The sequence below is a fragment of the Amphibalanus amphitrite genome, unplaced genomic scaffold, assembly GCF_019059575.1.
Source record: "Amphibalanus amphitrite isolate SeventyFive unplaced genomic scaffold, NRLGWU_Aamphi_draft 001885F_arrow, whole genome shotgun sequence".
NCBI classification, from domain to species: Eukaryota; Metazoa; Arthropoda; class Thecostraca; order Balanomorpha; family Balanidae; genus Amphibalanus; species Amphibalanus amphitrite.
The window spans coordinates 12,188-29,118 of NW_024883378.1; the positions used below are offsets into that span (position 1 = coordinate 12,188).

The 16,931-nt window shown below is 50.2% G+C and overlaps 1 protein-coding gene across 1 annotated transcript in view; it reads left to right on the forward strand.

The window, feature by feature from the left end:
• Nucleotides 1-3,381: 3,381 nt before the first annotated feature.
• The window catches only part of LOC122375646 (dedicator of cytokinesis protein 3-like), a gene marked incomplete at its 5' end in the record, with an annotated part of 33,631 nt that continues 20,081 nt past the window's right edge, over nucleotides 3,382-16,931 (forward strand). The window contains 16 exons of the mRNA XM_043355124.1: nucleotides 3,382-3,466; nucleotides 3,786-3,821; nucleotides 4,063-4,214; nucleotides 4,628-4,712; nucleotides 6,343-6,634; nucleotides 7,005-7,137; nucleotides 8,107-8,221; nucleotides 8,580-8,745; nucleotides 12,173-12,303; nucleotides 13,261-13,402; nucleotides 13,799-13,989; nucleotides 14,431-14,531; nucleotides 14,935-15,181; nucleotides 15,493-15,679; nucleotides 16,012-16,136; nucleotides 16,341-16,613. Of these exons, the coding sequence (XP_043211059.1) occupies nucleotides 3,382-3,466; nucleotides 3,786-3,821; nucleotides 4,063-4,214; nucleotides 4,628-4,712; nucleotides 6,343-6,634; nucleotides 7,005-7,137; nucleotides 8,107-8,221; nucleotides 8,580-8,745; nucleotides 12,173-12,303; nucleotides 13,261-13,402; nucleotides 13,799-13,989; nucleotides 14,431-14,531; nucleotides 14,935-15,181; nucleotides 15,493-15,679; nucleotides 16,012-16,136; nucleotides 16,341-16,613 (2,461 nt within the window). The remainder of the gene's footprint in view (nucleotides 3,467-3,785; nucleotides 3,822-4,062; nucleotides 4,215-4,627; nucleotides 4,713-6,342; nucleotides 6,635-7,004; nucleotides 7,138-8,106; nucleotides 8,222-8,579; nucleotides 8,746-12,172; nucleotides 12,304-13,260; nucleotides 13,403-13,798; nucleotides 13,990-14,430; nucleotides 14,532-14,934; nucleotides 15,182-15,492; nucleotides 15,680-16,011; nucleotides 16,137-16,340; nucleotides 16,614-16,931) is intronic.

The following is a 16,931-nucleotide window of genomic DNA, read 5'->3' on the forward strand; positions in this document are numbered from 1 at the left end:
AGGTCAGGTCAGGTCAACCGGTAGGGGTTGTGACGGGTATTCGTAATACGTGTCAACCGCTTCGGATAGCTTCGTAACATGTTACGAAGGCACCAAAACTACTTCGTAAATGTTCAAATGGTTGCTAAATTCGAATTCAGCTCCAAAAACTAGCCTAGAAACATGTAAAACTCGAAAAAGTGAACCGAGGTCACCCGAGGTCACCAAAGGTCAATGACCTGACCTGACCTTCAGGTGACCTTGACACCCACCCTAATGCATGGGAGCAACATCAAATCACATGTTTGAACGTTTGAAACCACGAAAAGCTTGCAAACGCGCGGCTAATGCGAGCCGACATGCGCCGAACCGCGATTTCGGCCAAACATGGTCACAGAAAAGAGGTCACAGGTCAAAGGTCATTGGGGTCAGGGCAGGGGCGGCGCCACGGGTTTTCGATAGGGGGGGACGGGGACGGGGGCTTCCCTGACCGAAAATCCTAAAAGTAGATACTGATCGTGTATGCAAAAAAAAAAAAAACGAGGCACGTAACGCCACGAAACTTCGCAAAGCCCAAAACACATCGAATGGTGCATCCCGTTTCCAAACTTATCCTAGGACACCTAAGATCGATCACCTTTTCAAGCATCCTTGCCTCTAAATCAAAATTTGCAGTCTTGCCAACTCAAAGCTGGTTTCCTACAAGCTGCGTACCTATTGCTTAGGTATGAGTAGCAGTGCCAACTATTCTTACGTTTCGTACTTTCAAATTTTCGACCTTGCGTCTGGTCAGCATCATCGCTTCACCATCATATATGTAGTCATGGAGGATTGAGGAAAAGTGGGAATGTCTTCTGCTCTGACAAGTGCGCAAAAACTGCAATATAATTTCAGAATCATGACATCACCACCTGATCCATATGCAACGGGCAGGGTGCAGGTAATGGCTAGCCGTCAGTGGTCATGTCATCGGTGGTCACTCAAAAGGTCATGCTAGGTCATGGAAGGTCACCAGCCGTTATTTAACCCACGAGCCGCTGGGGGGGGGGCATAAAGTTGCCCCCCCTTTACGTTTTGTGAAATATCTCCGAAACCTGATGAGCTACGAACGTGAAACTTGGCATAGCTTCAAATGAATACCTAGGCAATGTTTGAGGAAAGTTTGGTGGTTGTAGCACCTAGGATGACGTCACAGTGACGTCATAAAGTTTTGTCGTTTTCCGATATGGACCGTTTCTGATGACGCTGAGCATGAAATTCGACTGTAAATGAACTAGACAGCACCTGCTGTCATCCTAAAACATCTTACTACACTTCCATCTAGTTTCTGACCAATAATCGGCCCTTTATATTCGGTCCCATATATGTGATGTATCGTGAGGAATATGAGAGTCGCAAATCTATAATTTCACTTATGACGTCACTGTGACGTCATTTCAAATGGGATCTACACCAAATTTGGACACAACCTTGGCTAGGTATTCAGGAAGATGTATGCAAAGTTTCGCTTCTCTATCTCTTCGCGTTGCGACGATATCGTCGCAGAAGTAAAGGGGGGGGCAACTTTATGCCCCCCCCCCCCAGCGGCCGGCGGGTGGCGCGGAGGCCCAGCGGCCGCCGGGTTAATCACACTTTCTGATGGATTTTACTTACCAAGAGCTTCGCGGGAAAAACGAGCGCATGCACCGTGGAAAAAAAATTGAGTGAAAGGGTCTCAGGTCCGGCGACCTCTGTAGGTGACATGCCCCAGGGTAGGATTCCAGTCCTTGTTGATTAACTTCGTCGAAATTGGCAGTAGAGCTGTGATGTCGGCACCATTGTGTTCGTCATGATCGAGCTGGCACGACCTGCATCGTTCTCATATTCACCCTCCAATCGTAACAACTACAGCAGGGATTGGCAAATGGCGGGGCACCCCCTTTGGGAGGTAATGAAGGTCTCTGGAAACCTCATCCCTCATCTCTTTAGCATTAGTGGCTCTCCTTATGGAACAGGTTTCTTGACTGGTCTGTTTCACTCCAGAATGCAAAGACTAGTCAAGGTAAAACCGAGCGCACCACAGTGAGCACAATTTCAATTTGATAAGCTGGTGCATCTCAATTTTCATGTAGAACCTTTCACGTATCACGTAGGGTTAAATGGCATAGATTTGCTGGGGTTAAATGGCATAGATTTCAAATGGTTCCTGTGGTAGAACTGCCATGCTTGAATTTGACTAATTAGGAATGGAAAATATCCATATAGTAACGGAAATCTATGGAATTTCAGTAAACTTGGTTTTGTCGGCAATGGGGTCTGGCAGTGGGGTGGGGAGGTAATTACCCTGCCTGGCGCCCCAAAAAGGGGGGGGGGCACGATCCCCGAGGCCCTGCCGATCACCTTCTAACTACAGGCATCACAGCTCCACACCTTTTGCAGATGGCCAGGACCCCCTGCGATACATCCCAACAGCAATCTTTATTCAGAACCTGCCTTGATTAACCAACGATGCATTAAATGCGACGGATAACTCTACAATGCATTATTATCAACTATTGAACGGGCCTCGCCGATAGGGGGGTACTGTACCCCCCTAACTTTCGATAGCGGGGGACCTGTCCCCCCCGTCCCCCCCGGTGGCGCCGCCCATGGGTCAGGGTCATGAAATTTTCAGGGTAGGTGTAAAATTGATCAATGCGAAGGTACTGAAAGTTTCGTCGCGATCGGCCGCTTTTTACGCGAGTTATTCGCGAAAAACCTTAGGGGGGGTTGCATCAACCCCCCCCTGTGCCGGCGAGGGTTAAGTTTGGCCGCAAGTTGAATTGTCTGGTGCGAACCGGCATGTGCTGGTGATCTATTTTCATCTTTCTGTCCGAGGAAGTATAGAAATACTTCTCAAAATACGATGCTTTAAATTTCAATCGTAGTTTTGGGTGGTCGTAAAATCACCTGCTTGCATGCTGAATATATTGATTTTATCAGGTTGAAGAATCCAGTGACGCAAACTTTGACCTAGAAGGTATGGACTATAGATAGCTATGTTCTAGGACAGCGCGGCTAATAACGATGATTTATTGCTCACTCTTCAGTCCGGCACGCAAAAGCGTATTTGCACAGGATACGCACTCCTTGCAGCTGAAGACCAGCTTTCAACCGAAAACTTGATTTTGTTGAGCTGTTGCCTATATTCGAAATGTAGGCAAATGCATTGGGATATCCATACGGGTGGTATCGGACGCTGAAGACCAAGCGAGGGGATTCTCTCTAAAAGTTTCTCAGTTCGTATTTTCCTCACTTTTATGAATGTGGCTTCGTACCTACTAAAAAAAGGCGTCCACGCTATTTGACGTGTATTCTGTGTTCCGACAGTCCCTATGTCTGCCTCATGCATTATCTGACCGTTCATCTCTGTCTCTGCCACAGACGGCTGGGTCTGGACCTGGTGCCCCGCATGGACGGCTGTATGGTGGACCCCGAGACCATCTCCGTCGTCGACCTCCATCGCGTGGTGAGTGCGACACCACCAGTCGCACAAACTGGCGCTGTAGACAAACGGAACAAAGTGAAACAGACAACGTATATGTATCTAGCAGCTCATCATGCAATACCTATGCAGTATTGGTTTACCTTTCGTAGCAATTAACGAATGAACGTATATTTTGAACGTATATTTTGCTTAATGTTTTGTATTGCCGAGTGCATTTATCCAAAGAATAGGACAAACATTCGTAATCAAAAGTATAGGAATTCAATATTCACTATCCAGTGATAAGCGCATATTTTATTTCGCCCGATTTTAACGCCTCTAACCTCTTATGGTATTCCAGCATTCGCAAAGTCTGGAAACGTCACAAGGGATGTCGGTAAGTGGCTTTGAAACTAGCATTAATTGTTCAATGTGTTATCAGGACATAAACGTTACTGTATTTGACATTTTAACTTTTTTATATCGATATTTTTCGGTAAAAATGACTTACTTTCGATTTATTTTGCTTTCCAATTAATGTTGTACCTATTCCGTAACCGCATTAGTCACATTCCATCACTCCGAGTCACATTGAAAAGAAGCCTTTGTAATTAACCCCTGCGCTTATTTTCTTTCAGATACGGGGCACGCTCCGTAAGAAGAAGCCAGCAGAGCCGACAGTGACCAATCACAACTTGCACCTGTCTGTGAGCGAGTTCTGTTACCCTATCGTCGAAGATGTGGAGCTCGACTTCTCCCTGTACGACGCCAAACGCGCCAGGTTTATCAGGTGAGACGCCCATGGTGGATTGGTGACTACCTATCTCAGGATCGCTGAATTACTGTCGTTTTGACAAATGATTTCGTATCAAAGCTAACTAGCTACGTGGGTTATAAATTTGAACGTTTTCTTTGTATGCTGAGTTTGCTCTACCACATAAATTAGTGTTCTGCTGTTCAGGGGTGGAGATCTGTCAAAATTTAAGGGGGAGGGGGTCCAGGCCGGGCAGATAGAGGCGGGCTGGATGCAGTACCATTGACTTACATATCAGTAATTCGTGTTCAGGGGGGTCCTGGACCCCCCCCCCGACCCCCCCAAGATCTCGACCTCTGTTGCTGTTAGGTGCTTTGAGTGTTATATAGTATAACTTTTTTATTTGTCTCGCTCTTGCTCTGACATGGTATTCTCTTCGTTTTCGACAGTGAGCGATTTGTGGTTTTGATATCGCGAGATGGCTCCAAGCCTTTCTGCAACAAGTCTGCCAACAATAACTCAGCAGTCTTTACGGTAAGTAAACAACGATACCTGTCTCATCTTTTCGATTAGGTATCATCTTCTTTCCTTCTTTCTTTCTTTCTTTCTTTCTTTCTTTCTTTCTTTCTTTCTTTCTTTCTTTCTTTCTTTCTTTCTTTCTTTCTTTCCTTCTTTTACTCACTTCTAGGCTGCCAGTTACAGTTGCAATCATCGTTTTCAAAAGCGTTAGACGTTGTAAGATGATGTTATGCAGCGCTGCTGTTAAGCAGTGTTAAACGTGCATTCGATACACCGGGAAGTGACTAATGGGTGGATATAGCGACTTCATCGCTCGACATACGAGCATCTGTCTTGGGAAACGTCTTTTGCATAAGTTCAGGTAATACGGCTGTATTTTTACACGATAGATCAGTGTATAAGAGGCTGGGTGATCACGACAAGGGCGCTGCTTTTTGAACGTGCTCTTTTTTTTACGTGACATCTGAATGTGAAAGTTTAGGCTTTTGGAGGCACAGAAACTATCCCTTTTGTAGATGCAGTTGATCTTGACGGGTTTTATTAGCACCTCTGCAGTTGCGTGTATCTAAACGACTAACACGTTCTGCGTACCTTCAATAAAACCACTGCACTCCCACTCGTACCTTACTACCTTCTCACCCCTCCCGGCGCGCGCAAGCCGCAGATATGTATCTCGGGGACGTGTCGGATGGGGAACTTGTGCTGCCACTTCGTCAAAGACACGCCGCAGCCATGCTGAGTAGCGCGGAAGGCGTCCCACTGTGCCGATGGTGTCGCGTCTCACACCGATCACACTGGGCTGGCAGCCGCACGTGCATGGCAATGACTCATGGGCTGAATACGGTAGCAGGCTGGTGTGCTACGCTTACAGGGCGCCAGACCGTCGGCGCTGAATCAAACTCGGTAATCGGAGGATGTCTCGCTAACAATTAGTCTTGTTGACGAACGTTCACATGCATGTGACCGTTCATCAAAAAGGTCGATCGTGATTGTTCAAAATTGTGCCGCCCGACATGTTTACGTCACGCAAGGAAACTGATTTATTTAATAATTAAAAGTACGTTTCCAGAAAAAAAGTTTTTTTTTTGTTGGCCCAAATCGGTTTTTATACCAAATGTTCATGAAATGCCGTTTTTCTTTCAGCTGCCTGCCTTTGCTATGTTTCCAATGGACTGTTGCCCCTTTTCCATAAGCCAGCACCTGAGCTACATCGACATACCTAAGCTTGCTTCACTATCGTCGAAGTGTCGGTCCTTTTTGTCGTTCACGAGACACCTAACCCGTTTGAACCTTTCCTTTGAACATTTTTATTTAGCTGTTAGCGTTGTCACGGTTTCGTGCAACACAGGCATTGATTGAAAAATTATTCATTATTGGTGAGCTTTCTGTCACAAGTGCCGAGTCACGAATGCATTTTCTACACGACTTTCTCAATGCAGCGCATTCAATTTGTATTTGATTGAGCGAAAATTGCATTATTTAGCAAACAGCAAGCGTCCATCTATTCATAGCAACCATGTCCCTCGCGAAAGTGCTCACGCAAATTCAGTATCTGCAACCGTTTCCCTGACATCGTTCTGCCAGGTGTGACCGTTTTCTCGCCTCCGTTCTTCTGCAGCATTGACCGTTTCCCCCCTTCCTTCAGGATCTGGGTGACGTGGACCACGCGCCGGACCTGCACCTGGTAGTGCGCGCCCTCCGACTGGGTCGCATGTTTCCGGCCGAATCCGGGCGGCGCGCGGGGCCCCAGCGCCTGCGGCGGCCGCTGGGCTGTGCAGCCGTCTGTCTGTGGGACGTTCTGGGAGGCCGGGAGGCGACTGAACGCCAGCTCACCGTGCGGCTACAGCAGGCTGAGGAGCGGGAGTTCGGGCAGCTGCACGAACTCATCATCCGACAGGCCAGCAAGCTGAGCCCGCTCTCCGGGCAGGGCAGCTACGGTCAGTGCAGCGGCGGATAGGTCAGCGGGGCTTCCAGAGGTCAAGGGCTGCTGCTGGCTGCTCTCCCTCACCATGCCGCATTGAATAAGAGCACGAATTGAGTTCGAACTTCACTTTACTCAAGCACCTAGACTTCACTGCCCGAATAAAAAATTAAATGAAGCGCATTGTCTCCCATTTTTGTCTTGCACTGAAAGTAAATATTTATGTTATCTCCCAAACGACATGGATGAATGCAATGGGCAATAAACACGGGACAATAGAATAGCTCAGTGACTGTGGAATCCACCCACGGTATGTCCGGGCTCGGATGGTTTTCTGCTTCGCCTCTGTATCTACTGACTGTGTGTCTCGTGTGCGCTATCCGCAGGTTTGTCTCTGTCGCTGCGACTCCTGAACGGCAGCCAATCGCACCTGGTGCGGGACCATCCCCTGCTGCTGAAACACGCTGCCATCGCCAGAAAACTTGGATTTCCGGACGTCATCATGCCCGGAGATGTTAGGTGAGTGTCGCCTCATAGGTATCTTATTGTTTATTTGATTGATGATGACGATTGCTTGCGTTTTAATAGCAACGTCCTATTGCACGGAACGTGTTCCGTTCGTCCACAAGCTTCACGCTACACGTTTTTCAGGGTTTCACCTCTTCAGCTATTTTGCGAGTTGAGGTGTGTAACAGCATTTCGATTTTCGTTTATTTCCTTCTGAAGCCGCTCAGACTGCCCCGAAGACGCGACAGATGGTCACTCATTAAAAATTCAGTACAGATCAGTGATTACAAGTGCCTTCGATTCCTTCGCCATGCGTTCCAGGAATCAGACCTGACCGCACTCCTGTCCCGACATTCCTCGGATTCCGATCATCCGATATCCATCTCTGAGTAGTTGTGGCCAGCCCCCCCCCCCCCCCCCAGACTACAGCTACTGTCGCTCCCGCCTTGAACACAGCGCTGCTGAGGCGGCTGTGGCGCCGGAGGGACGAGTGGCGGCGCAGCGGCGCGCCACGAGACGATATCGGCGCAGATCGCGGCGCCGCTACTGCCGCAGTATAATCGGGTCCGGGATAGGGCAGAGTTACCTGTGTATCTGTCCACGCGAACAGCCCCTCAAAGAGCTGACATGGCCTGACCTTCACGCAAGGAGCGCATGGTGCAGAGATGGCGGGCAGAAGAGAGCTGACGCTACGTCTCTCCTCATGACCACTGTGCCTCTGTGTAGGAACGGCCTGTACCTGACTCACGCCATCGTAAATCGTAATAGTCCCTCAGGAACGATATGTACCTGACGCTATGGTACTCTGACCTCAGGAACGACCTGTACCGGACGCTATGGTATTCCGACCTCAGGAACGATCTGTACCTACCTGACGGTAAACTGCTCTCCCCTCAGGAACGCCCTGTACCTGACGGTAAACTACTCTCTCTCCCCTCAGGAACGACCTGTACTCCTGACGGTAAATTACTCTCCCCTCAGGAACGACCTGTACCTGACGCTGGACCGTGCCGAGTTCGAGAGAGGCGGCAAGTCGACCGGCAAGAACATCGAGGTGGCGGTGATGGTGGTGCGCGCCGACGGACGGCTGGTGGAGGTGAGGCGGAACGAGGGGACGGACGGCTAGTGGAGGTAAGACGGACGGCACGGGACGCGGTCTGGAGAGTCGGCACGATGTCTGTGTACGACTTTCTGCGGACTAAATCCGCGATTAAAACATGTGCTCCAGGAAATCAGTCATATTATTTTTGTGTCGTTGCTAAGGCATTGTTGAGTGTTTGACGTATTATTTTTTTTGTAGTTGTAATTAGAAATAAGAATGATAATTGTTGTGCTACAGAAATTCGTGAATCGCAACAAGCTACCTCAGCCACATTTCTCAATAATCCCCGCACCATCAGTCACCGCTGTTGTCCCTACAATACCACTAACACGCTGAACTGCCGTCTCCCCAGGACTGCATTGTAAGCGCCGCCGGCCAGCCGGGTACCCAGCGGTACAGCTCGACAGTGCTGTACCACAACAACACCCCGCGCTGGGCCGACACCATCCGGCTGGCGGTGCCCATCGAGCTGTTCGGCGCCGCCCACGTGCGACTCGAGTTCAGCCACTGCTCCAGCAGTAAGTTCAGCTAAAGCTTCTCCGGTAGTAATTATTTGCTAACTTTAGCAGTTTGTCCAATGGGAAACTGCGGGTCGGCTCCAGCAGTTTTGCGTAAGGCAACTGCGGGTCAGTCCTGCAGTATCTGCATGCGTCCATGGGTAAACCCGGGTTACAATCCAGCTGCTTTATGCAAGTCCTAAGAAAATTCCGACACTAAGTCCGTTGTGGATGTCATGGAATTTGGAAAAGTTATTTTCGATGTTTGCTAGAGAAGGAGCCGGGAAAAGCTGCATACATAAATGACACTCTTCCACCGTTATCGCACATGCGCTGAAAAGCTTTGTGTATAGTGTTAGTGTATATGTTTGCGTTCTATGCAAGATGAAATATAAAACGGATTATGTTAAGTTAATTAGCAAATACCTAATGCTCTCCCTGAAACATTCCTGCAAATATTTGTGATTCCAAATAATATTGTGTTGTGCTCCGGTCCTAAATAGGCACGTATCGTTGTGGTTTTTCATTCCCAACTTTGGATGTCGTACCCGGACGGTAATAATTCATTAACCATCGAATCCTTTATCAGAAAATCGCTGAGATTCGCCGTCCAGCTAAAGTGCATATCTCTTCACCGCACTTACAATGCTTACGTCTTTATACACGCTTTAGCTGCGCTCTGCGGTTGTCCGAAAGGCGATTCGGGCCGTTTTATCCCTATCTCTCGGCTGTTATCTGGCCGTCATAGCGCAAATATGTGCGGTCTGGGGTCGCAGACAAAGGTCCCAGTCGCTTGGGCTCGGTTACACACTATCCCCATGCGTCACCCAAGATAACTTTAGCCGTCACCTATGTAAACCGCCGGTTCTGCGGTCTGGCAACACACCCCACCCCGTGTGTATACCGCGCCGTGTCTCCACTATCTGGCAGCGCTGGCTGTGACGTCAGCTCTCGCCTGGTAACACCGGTGTTCCTCACACTCACACTGCCGTCTGTGTGTCGGCCGGCCGGGTCACATCCGTTTGTTATCCCGCGCCCCGCTGGGCTATTCAGCCATACGCGCCCTGCTGGGGGGGGGGGGGCAGATTCTGCCCCCCCTGTCTAACTTCCGAACCGATGGTCGTAGAAAGACGGGGAAAACGGCAATCGAAAGCTCTCAACAAGGCGGATCTTAAGAGCCCAAATTTTTTTGCTTAAAAAGGTCAGAGGTCAGGTCAAGGTCAGGTCAAGGGTACAAAATGCAAGTTTCTACAGTATCGGCCTTGCACCGTAGTTGCCGAAGAATGGACTGAGACTGATTGCCCAAAATGTGTTCTTAGACTACCAAAACAATATTTGTTGCACATAATGTCATTCAAAGGTCAAGGTCAAGGTCAGGTCAGGTCAGGTCAGGTCACCAAAAACAAAATATAGAAAAGGGCATGTGCGACACATGTTTTATGGGTCATTTTACTCATGGAATTCAATAGGCACACTCAATAAGTGATATGGACCACCTCTGGATGAATTTCAGGTCGAGGTCAGGTCAAGGTCAGGTCAAATGAGGTCAAATTTTGAAGTTGGTTGTTAAGGCCTAAAAAGGTGTCTATCCGATGCAGTTTTTCACGGCGAATCGATTGGTGCTATTTTTGTTTTCGTACGAGGTCCCGAACTTCCAAAAAAATCATTTTTCAAAAATTTTGTGTGTCGTGACGTCATAAAATTTTGAATCACTCCCACATTTTTGAACCGATTCTTCTAAAAATTGGTATGTAGGTGCACATAGACTACTTCTTTGACATATATTCCGGTTTTTTCGATAAACTCAAAATTTTGGATTTTATAAATGTTTCCCAAAAAAGTCAGTTTTTTGGAAAAATTTTGGCCAAAATCCAAAATTTTCAAAAAACCGAGATAGCCATTTGATAGACAAAGTAGAATCACGTATAACCTTTTTTGTTACGTCTTGATTCCTTTAAAAATGAAGATGTTAGCGGCGTTTGAAATTTTGCCGTTTTTGAGGCGAAAATGGCGAACATGACGTCACTAAAACGTCAATTTCTCAAAAATTTTCCGACGGATTTCGCTCAAATTTTCAGGGAACGTGTCAAATTGATGTATGATAAGGTACTGAAAGTTTGACGTCGCTGGCGTAACGCGTTTAGAAGTTATTGGCGAAAAACGGTAGGGGGGGCAGATTCTGCCCCCCCCCCAGCGGGGCGCGGGTTATCGTTTCTGGAGTTTGTTTCCGTAACCTTGACTAGGCGTCTCTCTCACGCGTACCGGCGGGTCGCGCCCGTCTGAACAGACGTCTGAACCCGCCTTTAGCACCGGAAATGGACACCGATCTCGCGTGGATGGCAGATGGTGGCATTCACTTCAGACTTGGAATTCAGGGGCTGCTCTCAGCCCCACTGGGCCGGTCTATAACATCCGCCGTCATTTCCGATTTATTACGCTATACATTTGTGCTTTGAATTGGGTATAGTTTGGTACCTCACTCAATATGACGTCTTTCGCTGACCGTTGTAATGGCTTGACTGTTTACCTGATATTCCCTTTAGGTATAAACCCGCTTATAAATACATTCACATTACACTGAGCTTCTCTGTCAATGTCCCCCATCTCAGCCTTCGCGAGCCATCTGACTATCGTTGACATATGTGCAGTCTACCCAATGCATCATAGTTCATACATTGCGCTCATTGCATTCATCCGTCTCCGTGACTGCACCGCACCAGTCCGCACGTGCGCCCGCCGGGGCACGGAGCGTTCGCCGCCGCCGGCTGGCACGCAGCCCACCGCCGCCGCCGGCGGTCAGAGCTCCCCGACGCGTCATCGCAGCTCTTTTGCAACGGGGCGTGTTGACCGCCGTCGAGGCGACGTGGGCTGTGTACGGTCGGTGCTGGCGGTAAGCGGTAAAGACGGCGACAAGCGATGGTGATGATGTGTGTAATGGGACCGGACGGGTGATGATGGGAGAGGCTGTCGAAACTTGGTCGGGTCTGTCAGCGGAAACGAGTGCCCGACGCGACGCAGAAGTGTGAAAGGGAGGAGAGGGGATGGGAAGGGTCGAGCTGTGAACTGAAGGTTGAATGATAGGGCGGGGAGATAGGCGCGATAGCTGGGTTAGCCAGCTATTGGGCCTAACGTATTCAATATTGAATCTGTTTGGTTGACCTCAGTAAAATAAGTGTACGCGTTTTAGATGACCTGCTGTGATCTGTCTGTGACCTTTTGTAACTTGCTGTGGCCCTCCTTTGACCTGATTGACCTTCATGTGACCTGCAATGACCCGCCTCCGACCTACCTGCTTCCTTTCATGACCTCTCCATGACCTGATGTCACATGACCGTGACCTGTTGTGCCCCGTTCTCAACCCTTCCAGGACCCGCTCGTCCCCATAGTGACCTCCATGTGATCTTCTGACCTCTATGACCTCCCTGTGACCTGTTGTGACCTTTCGCAGCCAAGGAGCGCGCTGAGCAGAAGCTGTTTGCGTTCGCGTTCGCTCGGCTGATGGACGACGACGGGGCGACGATCGGCGACGGACTGCGTCAGCTCTGTGTCTATAAATGTGACGACAGGAACAAACTGCTGGTGGGTTGTCGTACAGGGACAGAGGATGACGACGGATGACAATAACACTAACTACTGGTGTGTGTGTGTGGGGGGGGGGGGGCGTTCGTCCAGTGTTTGATAGATGATTGGAGAGACATGGGCATTGGGCACACACTGCTGGTAACGGCCGGCAGATCAAATACAGTTTGCTATGAACTGCTGGCGTTGGTCGATTGGACCTGTTTGCTTTAAGTTCTTTCTTAGACCATTTCTTGATGTCGCTGAATTATGTTTGATGTCTGGTTGGCTGTCTTGCCCCTTTCCGTCCCGTTTCGACCTGTCTCGTCCCAGCTCACCCTTCCCGTCCCGCCCCGTCCTTTTCTGTCCTTTCCCGTCCCTTCCTGTCCCGCGCCGTCCTTTCCTGTCCTTTCCGTCCCTTCCCGTCTCACCCCGTCCTTTTCCGTCCAATTCCGTCCCACTCGGATCGCGTACAGTCTCGTATGGCTCTTGTCCCGACCTGTTCACATGGTCAAGTAAGTTCCATCTCACCCGCGGCATACCAATGTCCCTCTGTGACCGACCGTGCCGCGGTATGTCCGTCTCCCGCGTCCTGTGTCAATACCGTCCACTTACCGGCCGCCGAGCGTGCATAAATGACCGCTCACACTGGGCGGAGCAGCTCTCCTGCGTCTGAAAATGACAGGCGACGTGTTCGTGTGGGTAGTTCAGACGTGCTTGGAACACTGCTGGTGGTGATGACGCTATTTTGTGCGTGTGTGCTATGGGAGGACGGCTCTTTCTTGAGGGTCATGACAGCGGAAGCTAATGAGTTTCAAAGAAACATTGATCGTTGTGCATGATATAATTCCGGCCGTGTAAATCGTCGAGCTAACTTGTGAAAATGCGTGCCTGATCTGCTTCTGTTGCCGATATATCCGATTAAGCATGTTCAGTCTCTAGTCGTAAATGTTATAAATATTGTGCTCTGACCGACAGAACCCGGCGTCGTACCTGAACCTGGCGTGGCACTCGGGTCAGGCGGAAGCGATGGTCGGTGGGAACCACCACTTCAATCGGTCGGCACGCGAATCTGTCTGGGTCCAGACTCAGCTCTGCTCCACCAAACTCACACAGAACGGTGAGTCGACGACGATCAGTGCGAAGTTAGGTAAACTTTTACAAATCTTAGTGACAGCGTATATAGCAAACAGTAAGCTACGCTGAGTCGAGCGTAGCAGTTGGTTCATGCGGACCAGTCATCTACTGCTATTTATGTTTCAAACGGCATGCGAAGAATGCATACCGCTAGGTGCTACTCACCGTCAAGCGAAATGGAGTTTATGCACCTTCAAAGATTAGGTATATGATTGGAGGTAGAGCTGGAGGCATGTGTAGTTGCACGTAACGCATTCATGAACCTTCGTCTTGGTTTTGCAGTGCCTATCTGCGTCGGATTTATTCACAGTTAACAGTGTATTATTCGTGTGATACCGGTCCTCCCTTTACCCCAACCGTCCCTTACCACCACCCCCAGGCGACCTGCTGTCGCTGCTGAAGTGGCGGCAGCACCCGGAACGGATCGCCGACACGCTCAGCCGCGTCATGAAGCTGAAGGGAGAGGAGGTGATGAAGTTCTTGCAGGACGTGCTGGATGCACTGTTCGCCATGTTCTCCAACGACGACGGCACGGCCACCCAGCACTCGGGACTGGTCTTTCAGGCCCTGGTGAGTTCTGGCAACGGGCATGACAGCTAGAGTTGAGCGAGGCAGGGAAGTTGATGAAAATGCCGTCGATAAACTAGCAAAGCTAGTCTCCCGCATAAAAGTCTGCGCTGAATCTTTTTTGTGATGCCATGGTCGGTTTGTTGAAATAACTCACTTGAAGTGGTAGCATAAGTTTGCCAGAACCTGTTTGCTAACTTGAAAGTTTATCATCAGGACAATCAAGGTGATGTTAGGTGAGCGAAACAAATAGTCACGTTTATGTATGACATATTGAACATGACATATCTACGAGAGCTATATCTAGGGAGGGCGGATGGTTTGTTCATTGATCAAAAGAGGCGATTATCGGTCTGGCAGGGAAGACAGTAGGCAAGCGATAAATTTGCCATCAAACAGACGATGACGAAATGGTTGACACGATGCTACGATATCTCTCCTCAGGTCAGCATATTCAGTCACCTGCAGGACAACAGGTTCGAGCACTTCCGACCCGTGCTGGAGGCTTACGTCAGTGGCCACTTCGCCGCCGCCCTGGTCTACAAGTAAGTACCTACCCATCGACATACCCAGGGCTGGAATAAGAAGCGGCCACTTCCAAAATCGCTTTACACTATTTATTGCTTGAGAACGCTGTCTTTGAGCTGGATCGGCTTCTGGTGACGGAGCACAGTCGTAGGGTCGGTGTGCTGAGCTGCTGGTCTTACGTGTCGGGGTTGCGGGGGTCTTATGCATCAGGCCGCGTGTGCACTGTGCAGGCTTGCTATGTTTCGGGTCTGGTGGGCGTGAATGTGAGTGATGGTCTGGACTCTGGTGTATCAGTGGTCTGGTGGATGTCTGGAGGGTCGGGTCTGATGATCCGGCGTTTCAGAGATGTGGTGAGCAAATGATCTGACGGGGCTAGGTTTGGGGGACCTTCAGTTCTGATGACCTTGCCCGGTGTTTCAGGGGCCTGGTGAGCTGCGTGCGCCACTACGCCGAGCAGGTGTCGGTGGCCGAGCGCCAGGAGCCGCTGGCGCGCTGTTTTCGCGCGCTCGAGCTCGTCTTCCAGTTCGTGGTCCGCTCGCGCCAGCTGCTGGCGCGTCAGAGCGGCGGCGGGTCCGACGACACGTTCAGGGTCGACCTGGCTGAGCTGTTCAACGTGTTCAACAGGACATTGTCCAGCGCGGGGCCCGATGCTGCCGTCAGCACTCAGGTAAGGTGGCTGACAGTATGCAGGAGAAGGCAGCCAGCAGCACGCAGGTGGGGGCGAATAAATAGAAAGGGACTGAAGGCATAGCACAGGTAGGGCAGCTGATAGCACTGAGGCCAGGCTGGTTGCAGAGCTTTTGTGAAAGGTAGCACATCTACATCAGTCGCATTGCCCCTCACTTTTACATGGCTACCTCATGTTCTTGTAATGCTTTTTGTGTTCTGCAATTAGCTGGTGTCAGACCAATTGTCTGAAAACTCGTGCGCTCCTCTGCCGTAGGCACTAGGCACTGGTAACACTCTGATCTATCGCAGGTGGCGCTGCTGTCGTCTGTACCGGCCGTCTGCGACCGTCTGTCCGCGGTGGTGCCGGCCGCCGACCTTGCGCGCCGGCTCTCCCTCATGTTCGAGGCCCTGCCGCGCGACCCCCAGACGTGCGTCACGCAGGCCAAGCTGAAGGCCATGCAGGCCACGGTAGGATCGCAGCTGTTTCAGGACAGAGGTGAGGGTCAGGGTCAACGACATGGGTCATATTAAAGGTCACCGGACAGCATGGGGTCAGCGTTGGGGGTCAACAGCAGGGGTCAGAATTAGAAGTCAACACTCAGGGATCGGTCTAATTGTGAGTTTATATTGGTTTGGAGAGCAGGCTGAATTGCAGCGTCTGTCGAGCTGGCTAGGCTTCATAGGAGACCCATCCTTATGCAAGCTGCTCACCAGGAGCCTTTTATCAGCACAATGTCTCTTCAAAAACGCTATTGTTGCTTGGACAAATATCGAATTCCTATCGCCATTAGAAAGTTTAACTGAGCTGCTCCGCTTCCTCCGCTTCAGAGTGCCGCCGCCAGCTGCTACAGACGATGTGTAAGCACCTGCAGTACCACATCGGGCACCGCCAGGAGGTTCGACTCAGTACCGACCTACTCGGGGACCTGCTCACCATCGTCCAGCAGCTCAAGGTGACGAGAACTCCGGCGAACTTATGCACATGTAAACTGTCTGAAGTTGATGGCGCTTTGCCCATCAAACATCATGTAAATGGAGCGGAGGGCAATATGAAGAAATAGTTAGACGAGTCTGGAGACGAGTCCCGAGAGTAGACTCTCCCTGTAGGTCCTATAACGGGTCTGTGACGATTCTGTGCTGTTGCTGCTTTCCCCCAGTGTGACGGTGACGGCGACACGGGCCGGGAGGTGGAGATCCTCTCTCTGTACCTCGCCGACACGCTGGTGCGAGCCGTCCTCTCCCTCGAGTCGACCCCCCTGCGGACTGGCGGCGGGCAGTGCGGCCGGCTGGTGGCTGCCCTGGCCACCCTGCTGCGACTGATGGCGCCGGCCCACTACTGCCATCTGTGGGCCGAAATGGCGGACGACGAGCAGCTCTGTCAGTTTCTGCTGCGACTGATGGCACTCTTCAGGGAGCTCATCACCGAACAGGTGAGAATTTGCTGGGCTGTGCGACCAGATCATCGGTCCGGGTTCTAGTTATTTTGGAAGTGTCACTTGGCCCGCGCCTGGGTAGGGAGTATGTTCATGACCTTTCACCTTTGGGTTAGGTGCAGCATAAGTAATTGTATTGCTGGGTCAATTTTACTCGGTATATGGTGTATTGTGATCGTAATACATAATGATATGAAAGTAAAAAGGCATAAACTCGCACCAGTAATTGCTCTTTGCTGATCTCCTGTGACCTTCTCTGCCACCAAGACCTGATCATGTTGCCATTCTAGCAGTTTTGTGGCAGTGCCAGCGCTC